Source organism: Scleropages formosus, chromosome 5, assembly GCF_900964775.1.
Source record: "Scleropages formosus chromosome 5, fSclFor1.1, whole genome shotgun sequence".
In the NCBI taxonomy this organism is placed as follows: Eukaryota; Metazoa; Chordata; class Actinopteri; order Osteoglossiformes; family Osteoglossidae; genus Scleropages; species Scleropages formosus.
This window is the reverse complement of record NC_041810.1, coordinates 36243102-36263206: the sequence shown is the minus strand read 5'-3', so window position 1 is coordinate 36263206 and position 20105 is coordinate 36243102. Positions and strand designations below refer to the sequence as shown.

The following is a 20105-nucleotide window of genomic DNA, read 5'->3' as shown; positions in this document are numbered from 1 at the left end:
AAATAACCAGTCACAGCTGTTGTCTCCAAAAATGAAATTGCATTTCCCATTTACTAATAGTTTGCAGTTTGAACATAAATATAAAGCAGTGTTGGTTACCTAATACAGAAACTGTTCTGTTACAATACAGTCCTCCTTTATAAAATTACATATTGAGGAAAAAAATGCTTTGAAATTCTACATCAAGAGATAAGAAACCCCTTTTGACTAACAAATTTTAACCCTACACAAATCTTTAATTAAAAAGGCTTACAATCTGTTGAATGTGTATTGAAACTTTTCTTAAACCTGATCTCCATGTTCCTTAACCAACTTATCTCTGGCTTGGATGACTTCTTTAAAAATTACCAATAATCTTCTGGTTATTTACTAATATTGCTGCAAGAGTCATCTAATGCACTCCAGAAAGAGAAATAAACATGAGGAAACACACACACACACACACATTTTCAGAACCGCTTGTCCCATACGGGGTCACGGGGAACCGGAGCCTAACCCGGCAACTCAGGGCGTAAGGCTGGAGGGGGAGGGGACACACCCAGGACAGGACGCCAGTCCGTCGCAAGGCACCCCAAGCGGGACTCGAACCCCAGACCTACTGGAGAGCAGGACTGTGGTCCAACCCACTGCGCCAGCCCACCCCCCATGAGGAAACAATAAAGACATTTAAACATTTGTGGTGCAATAAATAAATTTTTAACTCAGTAGTCCTCCGTGTGCCTTTGAGACAACCTACCAGCGTGGTCCATGTGCTCCTCTATCCATCGCTTGGTTCCCAGAAAATTGTATTTCCCACCACCAGTCAGAGTGAACAGAAGATGGTACCTGGGAAGCAAATATCAGAAAAAATACACGATGTGTTCCTATTTCATTCACACCTCATTGCCTTTGTGAATTACACAACGTTCTTTCTGCTACATTAAAACTGCACTCTAAGAGCTGCTGGGCTGCCTCAGGAGCTTATAGAGTACTTTTTTTCTAAAAAATACACTGGAAGTGAAAATAGTTTCACTTAGTTCAAATAGTTCTTATGTTAATATTACAAAACCCTTGATTCAGAACTTAATATATCTTTTTAAATCAAAAAATAAAAAGAAATGGCACTAACAAAATTATTGACACCCCACACTGAGAGTATTGTGGCTAAAGTGACCAGCAATAAGTTGTCAATCTGATTAAAAACCTGTGGCGAGCAGTTGGAAGACGATACCAGTCAAATCTGGAAAAACTGGAACATTTTGCATCACTAATGATTATAAACAGGGTCATAGGATCTTTAATGGGAACAGTAATGCTTTACCATGCTTTTACATCCAGTGGACAGCAACTTGAGAAATGCAGTGTTTTCTTCACTGCATTATGTCTTTGGCTCAAAGAGAAGGGTTCCCACTCCTTGCCAACCAACCCCACTTGCAAAAGCCTACAGAGCCTACAATGCAATGCCAACTCTTGGTTTGAAGTATTAGGCAAGCATTTGCTACTTTATTTCTGTTTTGCCCATGGCGACCATAGTGTTGCTTCTCAGGTGCCATGTGCTGTGTCGTGCTGGTGTTCAGAGAGTCACTCACGGGGGTTGGCTCCACGGACTGCTATACAAGTGGTGAAAGAGTCGGACCAGCTCCAGGAGGATTGCAACCCCACTGCCATTAGAGTCTGCTCCATATGACAGCCACTGTCAGGGATACACAAACAGGTAAGGTCACTTACAGAGGGGCCTTTTGCTCACCTTTCATCAAGTAACAGAACACACTTGTGGATGACATTCAGTTTCACAGAGTAAGCAAGGTTGTGACCTTGTGGAGGACTCAAATATTTCTCTTATCAGTGAAGCAAAAAAAAAACTGTCATAATAGATTTTAAACCCTACACAATTCTATCTATTTTCATCACATGGAATTGCAATGACTTCAGATGTCAAGGGTAATGTTACAACCTTGGTGAGATTACACCAAAGGACCCCAGGAGAAGGTCATCAGAGCTAATTCCACATACATGATAAACACCTGCACCTCATTAAAATACTCTTTAAAAGAAGGAGACCTACCCCCAGTGTTTGTGGAATCTCACTGAGAAACCTTGGTTTTCCCTTCTGCTCAGCTTTGCACTTGCCTTGGCAATTGTATAAAATGATCTTTTTTGGAGAGCTGTCCAGTGATGTAAGGTACCCCCAAAGTCACAGATTTCAGAACAGATAATCAAAGCTTTCAAAGTCAATGTTGGTTTGGTGAAATGGGATGGCTTTTTTTTTTTTTCCAATAAATGGTGGTGTGATTACCATCATACTCTTGTGCTCAAAGTCATTTAACACACTTCAGACATACATGGAATAAGAATTTACGAATGTAGGAACACAGAACAAGAAATATCATTGCTCATCTGCAATGGACAATCAAAAAAATAATAAAATAATGGCACAGTGGTGCAGCAAGTAGCACTATCACCTCACAGTGCCTGGGTGGTGCAAGAGAATGTGGGTTTGACTCTGCTCAGTATATATGAAGCTTGCATGTTGCCTGCATTAGTTTCCTCCAGGTGCTTTTGCCTCCTTCTACAGTCCAAAGACATGCAGTTCAGGTCAACTGGGCACTCTACATTGACCTTAGTGAATGAATGGATCAGCGAGGTTACTTTATAAGAACCTTGAAATGGGTGGGTTAGAGCGATATGTAAGATGTGTGCATATTTGTTTAATGGTTCTTTCCACATCCAGTAGTTATCCCTGAATCCTAGAGGGATGTGTATTGTTGTGTCATATTCAGTCCCTTCTTAATGAAGTAACTAAAACAATAAATCTACAGCAGAAGGTGATGGATAAGCCAGTGACCCAAACACCATGTCACCTACAATCTGTCATGAAGTGAACTTCTTTTGTTATATAATTTTCTAATTATCCACCTGTATTCAGTGTTGGAGTTAGTGGCATGTCTTCTAACTGAATATAATGTTGTACAAAAGAAAACAACTGAAAATAACATCCAAATGTTGGCAACCTTCATTTAAACACACACTTTCTGAACCGCTTGTCCCATACGGGGTCATGGGGAACCGGAGCCTAACCCGGCAACTCAGGGCGTAAGGCTGGAAGGGGAGGGGACACACCCAAGACAGGACACCAGTCCATCGCAAGGCACCCCAAGCGGGACTTAAACCCCAGACCCACCGGAGAGCAGGACCCAGTCCAACCCACTGCACCACCGCACCCACTGCACCCCCTGCACCTTCATTTAAATAACTGTTATATTAAGAGTGGGAATCTTCACATTACAAAGCAATGGCTCTAATTATTATGATGATCTGTGCCCCTACACAAAGCAAACAGAAAGTCTGTAGAGTATCCTGCTACTCTAGGACTTATACCAAACTTATGCCTGATTGCTTTGTAGTATTGGTGTGACTTGCAGGACTGACCGGTGCAAGGCCGAAAGAGTCATAATGAGCGGTGACCACAATAGTAGGAAGGTCTTCCCCAGCCCCAGGGAGAACACCCTAAAAAACAAAGAAAACATGGCAGTGAGCAAAAATTAGTGCAGGGACAGCTCTGCAGAGGTCTTTCAAGAAAGGGGTTAAACAAGAAGGGGAAAAGTGGCTTACCTCCAGGGTGATAATAGTCGTATCAGTTATTGGTTTGATTGGGGAGTTGTTGCTCACAAGGATCTGGTATCCATTGGTTGTTAGCATGCTGGTGAATACTATGAAAATCACGACATATGGGAGTGTGTGTAAGAGAGAGAGACAAAGGGAGAGAAGGAGACAGAAAGGATGTGAAATATTTCAATAAAAAATGAAGCTCAAATTATAACCACACACTGTACAGGTTCTCTGCTTTTGAATTGCTTGAAATGTCAACAAGAAATTGACAAAAAGGACATGATGGAGAGCAGAACCGCTGCCGTGGCTGAGCACTTCCAGCTAAGTTGGCACCTAAGGGACAATGGAATTCCTATTTGGTATGAGTTCCATCCGGAACGTATCGTCAGACGCCACATTTATATGTCATGTGTTTCATAATATGTATTGCTTAGCTGCACCTGCCAATACTGTTGATAATTCTACATGCTTGAAATGTGTTAAAAATAGTGACTTGTTGCAGAAAGTCAGATTTAGTAGGGCACATAAAGAACTTGATCTCTATTAGAGAGGTGGAGAGCTGGTTGGACTCAATGTATCCCAATCCCTCTGTGATACTGAACTCAAAGTTTCCCCCTGCAGGCCCCGGCACAGTTACTGAGAGGCCTAGTACCCTGGACCACTCTGATGGCAACTGGGTTACTGTGAGGAGGAAGTTGAGTAAATAGCAAAAGCTTTAGGTTCCAAGTTCTCTCATCCAAATGCAAAATAGTTATTTGGTTCATAGCAGTTTACCTGCTCAGCTTGAAAATAATATGACAATGCGCTTTTAGTTGGAGATTCAGAAGTGCGCAATGTTAAGGTTCACGGGCATGGAAATCAAAGCCTTAAAGTCAAATGTTTCCCATATGCCCGTATGTTCGTCATCGCGGTGCATGTAAGTTCTCTGGCCGGTAATAATGTGTCCACTCTCATGTTGCATGCTAGCAATAATGATTTGTTACCAACAGTCTGAAGTGTTAAAGAGCTGTTTTATTTCTATGTGTAATAAACTCAGAAGGAAGTGTCGGAATCGAATGGTGTCTGGTCCTTTACCTAGACTGTTTATGGGGGGCATAGTGTACAGTAGACTGGTTTAACAGGTGGTTGGAGACATGGTGCTGATCCAATCACATATTGCTTGTTAACAACTGAGATGACTTCTGGGAAAGGCCTAGGTTTTTTGGTCGTTATGGTTTAATGCTACTGCCAGCAAGGACTGGGTGTAAAGAGCAGGTAGTACATTTCATTGAGCAAATTAGTATGGTAATTTCCACTATAGTAATTAAGTCAAAGCACTCTGAGTATAGGGGGGTGCGGTGGCGCAGTGGGTTGGACCGCAGTCCTGCTCTCTGGTGGGTCTGGGGTTCGAGTCCCGCTTGGGGTGCCTTGTGACGGACTGGCGTCCCGCCCTGGGTGTGTCCCCTCCCCCTCTGGCCTTACGCCCTGTGTTACCGAGTAGGCTCCGGTTCCCCGTGACCCCGTCTGGGACAAGCGGTTCTGAAAGTGTGTGTGTGTGTGCACTCCGAGTATAATATATTGAATAAGTTTAGTTTTAGGTGGAGCTAGAGAATCTAAATTGTTTTACCTTGGATGTATATTTGATAGCCAGTTGATCTATATCTGCATTAATTCAGATTTGATAATATAATCAATAAATTTAACACTATTTTCATCAATACATCTCACAGTTTTGGTTTAACTATTGTAAAATGACAGTGGTACATGTAAAACAAAGGTTAATAAGTAATGATAATAGATAGCGTAGTTTAAAGGTGGAACAGTTTCATTATGAACATCTACACCATAAGTTATGACAAGGACAAGTGTATGGGTATGGGATGGAGTGAGCATTACTGCAAACTTGCACCTTTAGAGTTGAGACCTCATTATTGGCCAGAGATCTTACACAGGCCTCAAAGTCAGAAGTGCGCACATGTGGGAAACACTTGAGTTTTACACTTGAACTCTCAAATCCATGAACTTTAACATTCTGAACAGCTGAATCTCCAACAACAAGCACATTATTATTATTATTATTATTATTATTAGCTCCGCAGATGAACTGCTAAGAGCCAAATATCAATTTTGGGTTTAGACAGGAGAACCAGGAACCCGTGGCTTAAGCTTACCTTGACTCAACTTCCTCCTCATAGTAACCCAGTTGCCATGAGAGCAGATGGGGTACCAGGCCTCTCATTAACTTTACTGGGGCTTATTAAGGGCAGATTTTGAGTTGATTGTATGGAAGCATCTGGATACACCGAGTCCAGTTAGCTCTGCATCTCTCTAATAGAAATCAAATTCTTTATGTGTCATTCTAAATTGTGGATCGTGCGCACCAAGTCTTTATTTGCCATGCATTTTGAACATATAAAATTATTAACAATATTACCAGGTGCAACTAAGCAATAGATATTACATGACACACATAGATACTACATGATAAATGCAACATCTGATGAAACATTTAGGATGGATCTTACATCAAGCAGTGATTCCATCATCCCTTAGACGCTGTCTTAGCTAACAGGATGGAGTGATGGGCACTCTTCTGAAGTGATTCCATTCATATTTATCTAACCACAAACAGTTTCTGCTGAAATTTGATGATTGTTTTGTCTTTGGCTCAATAAGGTGTGCTCAGGGCTCTGTGCTGGGTCTATTATTGTTCTCATTCTATATGTTAACATTGGGTAATATTTGTTGGAATGGTGTCAGTTTTCACTAGTGCGCAGATGTTCTTATTTTCCTTTAAACATGTGTTAGACACCCTCCACCCCCAGCAAACGCACCAGCTCCAGAAACTCAAACTATCTGTACCACGCCTCTATGCATACTACAAAGAAGCTACCCTGACGCAAGCTACCTGCCACCAACTTTAACGAAACAATATAATCTACTCTGTGAGCTGCAACCCCAACTACCCTAAGGTAACCCGCATCTTCTCATCTATAACTAATGACTTGCTTCCTCAGCAGCCTCAGACAGCTCCTTCATTGATACCCTTAGCAAGTGGCCTCCAAAAACAAATTTCACCAACAGCGATATAAGAAGACTTGAGGAACAATTCTGGGGTTTTTCACTGACACAAAAGCTGAAACATTCTTTCCTGATCACACTAGTTCTGTGGTGTATCCAACCTAGTGGACTGCAGTCCACGAACTGGGTGGCTGTGTACAATTTGCCCCTCTACATCTATCAACCTATATAGTGAGAAAAGATTTGAAAGGGATGATTAATTAATTGATTCACTCATTCATTGTCAGTATTCACTATTTGCCAAATGCGTTATGATCTAGAGCCTTGTAGCATAGGATGTGAGGGAGGGCACACCCTGAACAGGCAATTACACACATTCATTCACTCATACTATGGGGACTTCAGAGTCATCAGTTCACCTACAATATGGTTTTTGGCTGTAGAAAGAAATGAGAATATGAGAAGAAAATACAAACTCCACAAAGATCGAGCTGGATTCAAACTAATGTCTAATCACAGAGCCAAGAAGCGATAATGCACCTGTACTACTTGCTGCACCATCGTTCTGACCTATTTCAATGATAGTTCATTACACTAAGAACTCCAGTAGACCAAAAACACCAATAACTTATTAGGGCCAAGGTTAAGAGCAAATGTTCAGAACTTACCTGCCATCATTTCCAAGCTCTTCCATCTATTTCAATAATGCCTGAGCATGTGTGACTTTTTGTCACTCAAGATCTCATTTAAATGATCTACAGTCCCATAGGATCTGTGGAATTCTGCTGCTCAAGTCGTGTTTGACCTGCTGAAGCAATCTTTCTGAGCGTCTTAAAACTCACCTCTTTCGGACCCCCTTGTCCTCTGATCTCTTAAGTGTATATTAAATGTGTAAATGTAGTGTTGCAGGAATTAATCTGTGATTAGAAATTGTCGAATACCAGATAAACCTTTATGCAGCTACTCATGTAATGTATACTTGTTCATATTGTGGAATTTGACAAATAAACTGTGCTTTAGAATCACTAATCATTTGGAGTCTGCATCCAAATTTGTCTTTCTGTTGATGTAATGCAGTTGTGTTTTTCTTTCAGATGTATGTCACTCTAGAGAAAAGCATCTGCTAAATGAATCAATGCAAATATAAATGTGAAATAAAAACAACTTTAAAATGTTGATTATTTGGATAAAATTTTATACAGCTACTTGCATGACGTGGGGGGCGCAGTGGCGCAGTGGGTTGGACCAGGTCCTGCTCTCCAGTGGGTCTGGGGTTCGAGTCCCGCTTGGGGTGCCTTGCGACGGACTGGCGTCCCGTCCTGGGTGTGTCCCCTCCCCCTCTGGCCTTACGCCCTGTGTTGCCGGGTAGGCTCCGGTTCCCCGTGACCCCGTATGGGACAAGCGGTTCTGAAAATGTGTGTGTGTGTACTTGCATGATGTACATTGATTCATATGGTGGAAAGAAACTAACTAAATGCACTTCAGAATCACATGTCGGCATCTAAGTGTCTTTCTGCTAATGTAAGGAACACATTGTATTTTCTATGTGATGTACGTCGCTTTGGAGAAAAGAATCTGCTAAATGAATACATGTACATGTAACTGTAAATAATCAACAGTCTCTCAGAATTTGTCTGTTTGTAGACAGTGCCACTGGAGTGCCCCAAAGCTTCAACAGAGCTCTGTCTTCTGTCCTACCTCTAACAAGTATGGAGGAGGCCCTGCTGGCGACCTCTATCTTCAGCTGGTCATACATGGAGAGCAGTGACCGGTCCTCCAGGGCAACATACACTGGTATCAAGGTGCTGTTCAGGAGCAGGTTAGCCTCGCTGACCATGAAGTTCTGTCGATACAAGGACTTGGATGTTATCTCATTAACATACAGCTATGACAAAAAATTTGTTAAACCTTTGGAATTATCTGAATTTCTGCATTGAATGGTTCCTAAACATGATCTGATCTTCACTGGGTCATAATAACAAATTGTCTTATTTAAGGAACAGCACTCATTTTACATTTCCATATCGTTACTGAGCAAATGGCTTAAACAATCAAAGTCACTGATGGAAAAAGTATGTGAACAGGGGTGTCAAACATACAGTCCACAGGCCGGAAGCTTTTTGGGCCATATGATGACTCTTGGCTGTGGATTTCATCCCAATTGTACTGTTCTCCCTGCGTGTTATGCACATCCAGTACGTTAATGCAGTTTAACAGCAAGTCAAACTCAATTCTCACGAGCCAGGATATGAGCGTCTTGCTCCTTTATTGTCTCCAAATGACAAGTGAAAATGCGAGTGAAAAGTTATTGCTTCCACTGGCGTAGGAAAAACACACAGAACTCAAGACGCTTCCACTATGCCTATCCCGACAGTAGTGCATCATGAAAATAGCACACGTGCACAAATTGCGTATTAACTTATGGAAATAAAGGTTCCGCTCAACAAAGCAATTAATCACATGAACTAAACAAATCTGCGGGCAGAACACTCCCCGTCTGGCATGACTAATGCCACTAAATTTAAATTGTTTTCTTTCTGTCCCTTTCAATCCCTTTCTTCCCAGTCATTTTCTAGCAGAAGGACGACTTCGGAGATGGGCCGCAGGTAAGTCTTCGAGGTGCCCTGAGATGATGCCCGCACTTTAACCATGCGGACTTTTCCATCGCTGCTTGGAGAGGTTGACGTTACCAGAGCCATTGGACACTCATTGCTAGGCGCTTGACTTTGGTGTAACAGCACAATGTCCCCAGGTTGCGATGCGTTCTGTGCCACTTGCTTCTTGAATGGAGAGTGCTTAGGTATTCGTTTCTCCAACGGCCCCAGAAATCATTCGCAAGCGCTTGCACTTGTCTCCACTGGCCTTTCAGGAGATCTTGTCCAGTGAAGACTCCTGGTGGAGCATGTAGGCCTGGCTTTTGAGTTAGGAGCATGGCAGGGGATAGCAGAATTGGTGAGGAGGGATCCGATGAGATGGGGACCAGCGGCCTTGCGTTGATTATTGCTGAGGTCTCTGCCATCAGAGTACACAGAACCTCATGTGTCAGGTGAGTGTGTTTGTTTTGTAAAAGCATAGAGTCTAATATTCTGCGTGTCACCCCAATCATACGCTCCTACACTCCTCCCATGTGGGAGGCGTGTGGGGGATTAAACTTCCATGTGCAGCCGTTGTTGTGGAGATACTTCAGGATGCTGGTCTGCCTCTCATCAAGACACCCCATGCCCAGTTCCGCATTGGCAGTGACGAAGTTAGTCCCCCTGTCTGACCTAAGCTGCTTTGCGGGGCCTCTAACTGCAAAGAATCTCCGCAATGCATTGATACAGCTGGTGACATCCATAGACTCTATAACTTCGATGTGTATTCCCCTGGTACTCATACATGTGAACAGAATGGCCCACCTTTTGCTTTGCGCTACACCTCCACGAGTGCGTCGAGTGACCACCGACCATGGTCCAAATATGTCCAGCCCCACGTACGTGAAGGGTGGAGATGTGTTGAGCCGCTCCGGAGGGAAGTCAGCCATCTTTTGCACTTCTACCTTCCCTCTGAGCTTTCAACATATTATACAGCGATGAAGGATAAAAGTCACCAGCCTCTTGCCAGCAACAATCCACAGTCCAGCCGCTCTGATGGCCCCTTCTGTGAACTGACGCCCACATGTAATGGTGTTTCACAAGCAGCTTGGTAACATGGCTATTCTTTGAGAGGATGATTGGGTTTTTTTACCTCCGATTCAAGAGAAGCATGTCTGAGACGCCCTCCGACCCTCAGGAGGCCATCACTGATGTAGGGGTCAAGGGTCAGGATTGGACTTGAATTAGGGACTTCTGTGTTTGCTTGAAGAGCAGCATATTCGTTCGGATATGTGTCTCTTTGAACAGACTCTAGTATGAGCCTCCTGGCTGCTTCGAGTTCTCCAGGAGTGCGAGGACTGCTACATTGATGCCATCCTTTACATATGTGCTGCGATGTGTCGGTGGAGCCTGACTTGTGGGAATGTGCCTGATGTATCAAGAGGGAAACAGCTCTCAACAAGGAGTTCCATGTGGAAAAACGCTGGAATCTTTCAGAGCCAAGTCGCTTAGCTTCAATGTAGGTAGCGAGAGCCATTACTTGTGGTCTGACGTCCACGTCCATTTCAGGATCTATCAGTTCAAAGTGCTCGTGCTTTTCTGACTTTGGAGGCTTATAGAGGAAGTCAGGTCCCTTGAACCACATTGTGTTCATGAGCTGTGATGCAGCCACAGATTTGGTGGCTAAGTCGGCTGGATTCTCTTCTGAAGGGACGTAATGCCACTGCTCAGGGGACGTTGTCTGGTGTATGCGATGCACACGATTGTGTACATAGACAAAGAATCGCTTTGAGTCATTACAGATGTATCCGAGGACCACCCTGCTGTCGCAGTAGAATTGTACAGCATCCGGCTTGTGGTCCAGTTCATCTAAGATCAGCTCTGCTATCTCAACCGCCAGGACGGCTCCACAAAGCTCAAGGCGTGGGATTGTGGGCTCCGGCTGCGGTGATAGTTTTGCCTTTCCCAGGACAAATCCAACTTCACAAAGGCCATCTTCAGTGACAGCTCTTAGATAAGCTACTGCCCCTATGGCCAAGTTTGAGGCATCAGAAAAAAGACACAGTTCTGTGTACATAGGTTTTGAGAGTGACTTGGGTATATAGCAGCGAGGCACGTGGAGGCTGCTTAGCTCCTCGAGTGATGATTTCCACACTTCCCATTTGCTCATCTTTTCATCTGGCAGAGGAGCATCCCAATCCTGAACTCCACTGGACAGCTCCCGCAACAACAATCTGCCTCTGATCGTCACTGGTGCTGCCAGACCCAAGGGGTCAAAGATGCTGTTGACGACTGATAGCACCCCACGACGGTGTAAGGTTTGTCAGTGACAGCTACTTTAAAGGTGAACATATCTGTGCCGATGTCCCAGCATAAGCCTAGGCTCCTTTGGGCAGGCAGAGTCTCATCATCTAGACCCAGGTCTTGGATGCCTGAGGCCAGTTCTTCTGGTTTGAAGGCTTTCATCACAGTGACGCTGTTTGATGCGATTTTGTGCAGTTTCAGGTTAGACTCTGCAAGTGATGCACAAGTACGCTTTCAGTAGGTCTATAGCTGTAGACTCCGTAGGAAGGGATATGAGCCCATTGTCCACATAGAAGTGTCTTTCAACAAAGTGCCTTGTGTCAGCTCCATACTTTGGTTCTCCTTTCTGAGCAGCTCGCCACAGACCGTAGGTAGCAACCCCCGGGGATGAGCTATTGCCAAAGACATGCACTCGCATGCGATATTCTTCTGTCTCTTTGGATAGGTCATTGTCTTTATGCCACAGGAATCACAGGTAATCTCTGTGGTCGTGCTTCACCAGAAATCCATAAAACATCTGTTGGATATTAGCAGTGACTGCGATGAGATACTTCCTAAACCGTAACAGCACACCCAGGAGAGTATTGTTCAGATCAGGGCCTGTAAGCAGCACTGAGTTGAGGGTGACACCGTGCTGTTGGGTGCTTGAGTCAAACACGACTTGTATCTGCCCTGGCTTCTGGGGATGGTACACCCTGAAAATGGGCAGGTACCAGCATTCTTGTTTCTCATGGATGGGCGGTGCCTTCTCTGCATGTTTGTTCTCGAAGAGCTCTTCCATGAAGTAGGAAAACTGCTGCTTCATCTCTGCGTTTTTGCTCAGAGTGCGTCTTAAAGACCTGAGGCGGGACAGTGCTTGTCTCTGTTGTTCGGGAGTGGGGGACGAGGTGACTTGAACGATAAGGGAGCTACCCAATTGTTCTTTTCATCCTGATGGACTTCTTTCTCCATAATCTTTAGAAAGATCTCATCCTTGAAGGACATGGCACACTTGTTGTCATTATCTGTACGCTGAAAGACCATAAGCCCGAGCTTGTCTTCAGGTTGCATAGGTTTTGACGTGGACGTAGAGAGATCATACCTGCGCTCCCCGCTGTAGCACAGTTTTTCCTTCACCCTGATGCTGTTATGGCAAGGAGTGAGGAGAGACGGGCGTCCGTTCTGTAGAATATGGGTTCTGAAGACACTCAGAGTTGGTTTATGAGCATTGTCAATACACACGTCACCTACAATTACCCAGCCTAAGTCTAGACGCTGAGCAAAGGGTGCATTATGAGGTCCATTGAGTTGCTCTCGCGCCTTGTGCACATGTATCATGTCTCTCCCTAGCAGGATCATCATCTGCGCGTCAGGATCTAGCTTAGGAATGTGGGGAGCAATGTGCCTTAGGTGAGCATGCGCGAGAGCGACCTCTGGAGTTGGAATTTCAGATCTATTGGTCATTATCTCATTACACTCAATGAGTGGTGGAAGGTCCATGCACACACCTCCATTCACTGCTTCAATTTGAAAGCCTACCGCCTTTCTTCCAGTCATCTCTGTGGTGCCTACGCATGTCTTCATCAGGTATGGTGACAGGTTGCTCTCAACCCGGAACAGGTGGAAAAATTCAGAGCGGGCCAGTGAGCGGTTACTCTGATCGTCAACGATGACAGACATTTTGATGGAGTGCTCCGGTTGACCCTGGGGGAAGACACACACCAGGCACACCTTTGAGCAGGACCGTGTGAGGCTGCCCTTTCCACAGACCTTGGTGCATCGTGATGTCACCTCAAGTGGAAGACTGCCTCGTGCTTCTGCGTCTGGTTCTAGAGTGGTCAGTGAAGCAGGAGCTTGGGAGGTGAGAGGGTGCATTGCAGAGCAGTGTCTTTCTCTCTCACACTCACCGCATTTCAACGTCGCTTGACAATCCTTGGCCTGGTGCTTTGGAGAGCGGCACTTAAAACAGCGTTTGTGTTCCTTTAGGATGCTTTTTCGTTCCTACAATGTTTTCATTCTGAATAACCTACATTTTTCCAAAGGATGAGTTTTCTTGTCCACAGGGCAGTATCGGGCTAGGTCATTGTCTCTTCTCTCAGCCTCTATAGCGCTTGTGGAGTCTGCGTCAACTGTGGCAGACACGTCTGTCTTTTGCACAGATATAGCAGTCTTGAATCCTCTGTGCTTTGATTGAGTTCTCTCACCTTTGTTGTAAGACTGACCGCTGCCAGACAAGGTGAAACGGGTCATTTCTGGCCTTAGCCTGGTCATTGACAAAGTCAACAAAAAATGAAAAAGGAGGAAAAGTTACTCTGTGCTGTTCCTTGTATAGTGAGCCGGTGAGGAGCCATTTGTCCTGCAGGGCTGGAGGCAACTTTTCCACTATGGGCTTTATCCCTCGAGGAGTATCGAGGTAGGCCAGGCCAGGAAGATAGCCATCATTTTTAGCTGCGAGCAGCTCCATGAGAAAATCGCTGAGCTCTCTCAGTTTTGTGTTGTCCTTAGCCGACAGACGGGGGAAGCTATCCAATCTTTTAAATAGGGCATTTTCCACTATTTCTGGTGTAGAATAGCATTCCTGAAGTCTTTCCCAGGACAGATGGAGGGCAGCTCTGGGGTCAGTAACATAAATAGCACGGATCCTTTTCATATGCTCAGATGACTCTTTACCCAGCCATTTCACGAGGAGGTCCAACTCTTCACTATATGTGAGCCCCAAGCCCTGTGTCGCGTTGAGGAATGAGGACTGCCATGCTCTGAAGTTCTCTGGCGTGTCATCGAATTTGGAGAGACCAGTGGTCACTAATTCTCTGCGTGCTAGGAACTTGGCAAAGTCTAACATGGTTGGAGTGTTAGCATGAGAAGGATGCTGACCATGTTCTCTGCATGGGTAATCCGATGGTCTTGAAGTAAGTACGCGTTCAGTTGCGCATGCGTGCTGATTTGTTGAGGGTCTGAAGAGATTGAGTGGAGGCTTCTCCTCTGCAGCTACAGGTGTTCTTTGCTGAGTATCATTGTTCGCAGCGTGCCAGATTTCATCGTGATGCGATGAAGCAGGAGTCTGAGTACTGACCTGTGACCGGCACCGCACATATTCTTTTGTGCGCTGCTGAATCACTTGTGGCGGGACAGCACTTCTCACACTTTGCATGTCATCATTTTCCATAGCTGCAGCTGCTTCTAAGACTTCAGCGTTTACTCGCGCAGCTTCTGCTTCCTTTTCAATCTCCAATGCTTCTAATTCTAGATCTAGCCTAGCTCTCTGCTTTTTTATTTCTAGCTGTCTTTTAGCATAAGCCACCTTGGTAAGTGCTGCTTCAGCTGAGGCTCTAACCTTGGCAGCAGCCTCCATGACAGATGACTTAGAAGAAGATGAGCACTTAGAGCTCGCTCTTGATGCTGCATGGACTGAAGAGTTGGGTGAAGATGGACGCTGCATGCTTGCGTTCTTGTATTTCTTCCTTGCACCCACCGCTGGTATAACTTTTCAATGTACTGTTCTCCCTGCGTGTTATGCACATCCAGTATGTTAACGCAGTTTAACAGCAAGCCAAACTCAATTCTCACGAGCCAGGATATGAGCGTCTTGCTCCTTTATTGTCTCCAAATGACAAGTGAAAATGCGAGTGAAAAGTTATTGCTTCCACGGGCGTAGGAAAAACACACAGAACTCAAGACGCTTCCACTATGCCTATCCCGACAGTAGTGCATCATGAAAATAGTACACGTGCACAAATTGCGTATTAACTTATGGAAATAAAGGTTCCGCTCAACAAAGCAATTAATCACATGAACTAAACAAATCTGCGGGCAGAACACCAATAATACTGTGATACTGCACTACGTGAACTAACACTCCTAACACATTAGTGATTAAAATCTGTCTATACAAAGTTGTATAGCGCATGCATCCCTTGATTTATGCACTTTCTTTATTCAAAATGTCTGTAACAGCTCTTGGCTTTCGATCCCCCATTTTCAATTTACAAGAGCTACTCAATGTTTCTATGAAGTGGACAAAAATGTCCTGTAACTGAATGATTGGAGACACAGCAGAGCTTTAAGAAGGAGATGTTTAGCTGATGGATTTTTGGATATATTGCATGTATATTTATGTGGTACTTCTCTCCAAAGCAACTTACAGTGTTAACCTACTTATCATGATATCCATATCTATACAGCCAGACAATAATTTAATAGTTCAGTCAATTCAGGTGAAATACTTTCCTCAGCAGTATTACAACAGGAGATGGGGTTTGAACCAGTGACTGCTGAGCCCAGACAGCACCTCTTTCCATGATACTATCACATTCATACAATGAGAAGTACAAATGTATACATTGTGCATGATGCATTGCCAGTCAAGTTTAACAATGTTTGTGCAATATCTAATGTGATTCGCTGTTCTTCAGCTTGCATATTAAAAACCATACAGTTCTGGTCACCTGAGCTTCACAACAGAATTATACTGAAGTGCAACATGACTCGATGGAAGAGCTGTTAAAGATAAAGACTAGAAAGTGTGACAAAAGGATTTATGATGACTTGGACCACCAAATAGAAAAAAATTCTGCACCTTTGCTACTCTGAGTGCATATCCTACAAAGATCAGTGCAAGGCCATACTGTACCTTTCAGTTCAATTCAATGTATTTTTATAGCGCTCTTCCCACACAGTGACAGATCACTGAACAAAACGATAAGACAAATAGAAAAATGAAATAGTTGGCTATATACTACACTAAGGGGGCGTGGTGGCGCAGTGGGTTGGACCGCAGTCCTGCTCTCCGGTGGGTCTGGGGTTCGAATCCCGCTTGGGGTGCCTTGCGACGGACTGGCGTCCCGTCCTGGGTGTGTCCTCTCCCCCTCCGGCCTTACGCCCTGTGTTGCCGGGTTAGGCTCCGGTTCCCCGTGACCCTGTATAGGACAAGCGGTTCTGAAAATGTGTGTGTGTGTGTGTGTGTATACTACATTATCCATGCAGTTATTAAAGCTGTAAGTATGCTGTGGCACGGCTGGGGGGGGAACTCACCACACCTGGGGCTAATAACCACTTCTATTTTAATCCCTGTGCCCAAGAGTGAAGGATGGAGATGGGGCCAGACAGTGAAACGGAGACAGATGCACGATGTGCACATTAAGAGTAAGGAGTCTAGATGATCCCACACAGACCCACACACTCAAGAAGCTCTGTAGGGACAGCTGGTAGTGTACTGGACACAGCTACTACTGCTGGATCCAAAGGTTGCAGGTTCAATCCTCACCTCTGGCTGTAGTACCCTTGAGCAAGGTACCTACCCTAAATTGCTCCAATAAATTACCCTGCTGTTTGAAAAGGTAAATGCTTGTAACAACTCTAACCTTAATCATTTAAGTAGCTTTGGAGAAAAGCATCAGCTAAATATGAGAATAAATCCAGTTATAGGTGGAATGGTGGCACAGCAAGTAGCGCTGTTGTCTCACAGTGCCTCGGTGTTGCGAGAGGACATAGGTTTGATCCCTGCTCAGTCTGTGTGGAGTTTGCCTGTTCTCCCTGTGTCTGTGTGGGCTTCCTCCCACAGTCCAAAGACACGCGGTTCAGGTTCACCCATAGTGTGTGAGTGACAGAGAGAGTGTGTTCCACTGATGTATGGATGAGTGACCCAGTGTAGTGTATCTAGCAGTGTAAGTCACTGCGGTGAATAAGGTGTGTGGGCTGATAACACTACATAGAGTTTGTTGGAAGTTGCTTTGGAGAAAAGTGTCTCCTAAGTAAATAAATGTAAGGCCCCCTCTTTCTCTGTACCTGTTCCCAGTCTCCTCCATTCCTTCCCTTGTGACCTGTTCCACTGTCTGAGACACACTTAAATAAAAGGAGCATGGTAAGCTCTCTCTGGTATCATGTGTCACATATGCCTACTGGCCAAGAGGTTTAAATACAAACAAGTAACAAAGAACCTTAGGGTGAAAGCTAAGGATGTACAGGCATCTTGTGCTCTTGATAATTCTTGACTGTACCATGAGGAAAAACACTGAACATGACTGATGCTCATGGAAGGTCACCACAGTGAAAACTGCTACTATGCAAAAAAATATTGCTGCCCATCTCAACTTTGCTAAAGACCATCTTGATCTTCCACTGCACTACAAGAACAACATTCTGTGGACAAAGGAGACAGCCTGGATTGCTTTTAATCATTGAGGAATCTAAAGCATTATATTACGATGCCTGTCTATGATATAAAACTCAGTGATGACTGGTACCACAGTGGTTACAGCTACTGTATTTGAACCCAAAGGTCCAGGTTTGAGTCCACCTCCATCTGTAGGGGCCTTTGTGCAAGGTAGTTACCCTAAATTGATCCTGTAAAATTACCCAACTGTATAAATGGGTTAATAATTGTAGGTAACTTACTGTTGAAAGGTGCTTTAGAAAAAAGCATCAGCTAAATGAGTAAAACTAAAAGGTGAATCATGCAATATGAAAAGTTATCTGAAGCAATGGCAAGAGCAGTGATTCAAATGATTCCATATTTTAGAACAATTAAGTCAAAGTCCTGAACTCAGTCCTATTGAAATGTAGCTTGATCTGAAGCAGGCCATTCAAGCAAGATATCCCAAATTATGGTTGAACTGAAATAGTGTTGTATAAAGCAATGGGCCAAAATAGCTCCTAACTGCTGCACAGGTCTGGTGTGCAGCTACAGAAAGTGCTTAGTTGGAGTTATTACCAATAAAGGAGGTTCTATTACTTGCATAATATTAGTGCACATACTTTTTCCATCAGCAAGATTGACTGTTTAAACCATTTGTTCAGTAAAGGCCTCTGAGACATTTCATTCAGTGTTTTTGACTGATTTATCACATGAACATGTCCAGTATTTCTCACCTTCTTGCCATCTCCATCTTTCTTTATTATCTATGCAATCAGTAAGAGCTTAGTAAAACAGATATCCTCAAACTTTAGAAAATATAATGGTGATTAAAATAATAAGGACAACATGTACAAAATAGAATGAAATGAAAAGGACAAGTGATTCCTGGCAATTTTGTTCTGGTTCAGTTTTCATTTTCTAATTGAATCCTTCTACAGTTGGTGATGCAACCAACCAACGTCTACAACCGCTTGTCCCAACGAGCCACAGCCTACCCGGCAAAGCAGGGTGCAAGGCCAAGGGTGGAGGGGACACACCCATAGCAGGACACCACTCCATTGCAAGGCACCCCAAGCAGGGCTTGAACCCCAGAGTCACCATATAACGGGCACAGTGTGGGGCACAGTGGGTTTGGCCAGTGCCCATTGTGTGGTGACTCTGGGGTTTTTATTAAGGTGCTTTTTATTATGGTGCTTTTATTATTTTAGGTGTAAGGCATACCTGGATGACATCTTGGGGTACAGCAGTCAGGTTGATGGGCAGCAAAATGAGGATAGCAGCTGCATTCTGCCTCAATACCTCTTGGTAACTATGCACAGTAAAGTCCAGCATCCTCATGACAACACAGCGTCGGGTCAGCACTGGATCGTCAACAGACCGAGCCTCAGCCACTACAATTGCGCCACGGCAGCCTGCCAAGATAATCAGTGTCCCCTCAACTTTGTTCATATCAATTCTGACCAATTATGTGTCATATAAGCACATACATTATAGCACTTTTAATTGGGTCTCTAAATTCTTATGTAACTCAGAACAACTTCATTACAACCATTGTAAACTTAAAATACCAAGTAAGAGGGTTTTAATCTGAAAATGATTACATTAATGGAGCTCCAATGATCCTTCAAGATCCTAGTAAGGTATGTCTGGAGACTTCATGGGATTTAAAACGACACTGCTGTGCTCCCTGTCATGTCATCATGTAATCGGGCATTCGGAAACACCTATTGTAGGTACTCACCGTACTTCTCCTGATGCAAGTTATACTGCTGCATCCGGCAGGCGCTGAATTCATAGGATGCAGAAGGCAACGTAGCTGTTTGCAACATGAGTGGCGGGAGTAGTAACAGTATGATCACCCCCTCCCAGTCCAAGGCCTTTCTTTCTGCCATCTTGCACATCACATGGAGCAATGTGTGTTCTAGTGTGCTAGTGGATTGGTAGAAGCATGCAGACAATGGTGGAGCAGCACCAGTGGATTTCAATCTCCACTAAAAAAGGGGTCTCTGACATATTTCTGCTGAAAGGTCTTCTTCAACTGCAACCTCTGGATTAATTCTGAAACACATTGCTACATCATAAGCTCAGGCAGTTACCAGTTCTTAAAAACAACCACAAATAAGCTAAAGTCTCCTACAAAGACACAAGAGTTATAACACGAAATCATTTTTAACCCAGTTTTCCCACAGAGAGCGTTCTGGATTCCCTCAAAAGTCACAAATTATCCTGGACAACAGAAATGTCGGGTCCCAAATTTACCTGTACTTCTTTGCGTTGCCGTCTGACAACCGTAATGTAGGCATGTGCTTCAAGTGATGGCGGAGGAATGTATATTCTTTCTTTAGCCAGGAATAATCCAGACAGCAGAGGAGAGACAGCAATAGCCCTGTGGTAAGCCCCTTTCCACCATCTGTCTCGAGGGGATGATGCAGGGCTAATCACCCTGTCCTCCACCTTTCTACTCGTGCTGTGCTGTTAAACTCTGACGCTACATGTCTCATGATCCCTTTGGCTCATTACTTCAGAAG

At 44.2% G+C, this 20105-nt stretch overlaps 1 protein-coding gene across 1 annotated transcript in view; it reads right to left on the bottom strand.

Moving 5' to 3' along the window:
- Positions 1 to 19469, bottom strand: part of LOC108933519 (nicalin-1-like) — a 33278-nt gene extending 13809 nt beyond the window's left edge. Inside the window, exons 1-7 of the mRNA XM_029252223.1 lie at positions 19319 to 19469; positions 18799 to 18989; positions 8287 to 8431; positions 3592 to 3689; positions 3409 to 3486; positions 1569 to 1672; positions 737 to 825 (exon numbers count right to left, since the gene is read on the bottom strand). Of these exons, the coding sequence (XP_029108056.1) occupies positions 737 to 825; positions 1569 to 1672; positions 3409 to 3486; positions 3592 to 3689; positions 8287 to 8431; positions 18799 to 18989; positions 19319 to 19469 (856 nt within the window). The remainder of the gene's footprint in view (positions 1 to 736; positions 826 to 1568; positions 1673 to 3408; positions 3487 to 3591; positions 3690 to 8286; positions 8432 to 18798; positions 18990 to 19318) is intronic.
- Between the last annotated feature and the right edge of the window lie 636 nt (positions 19470 to 20105).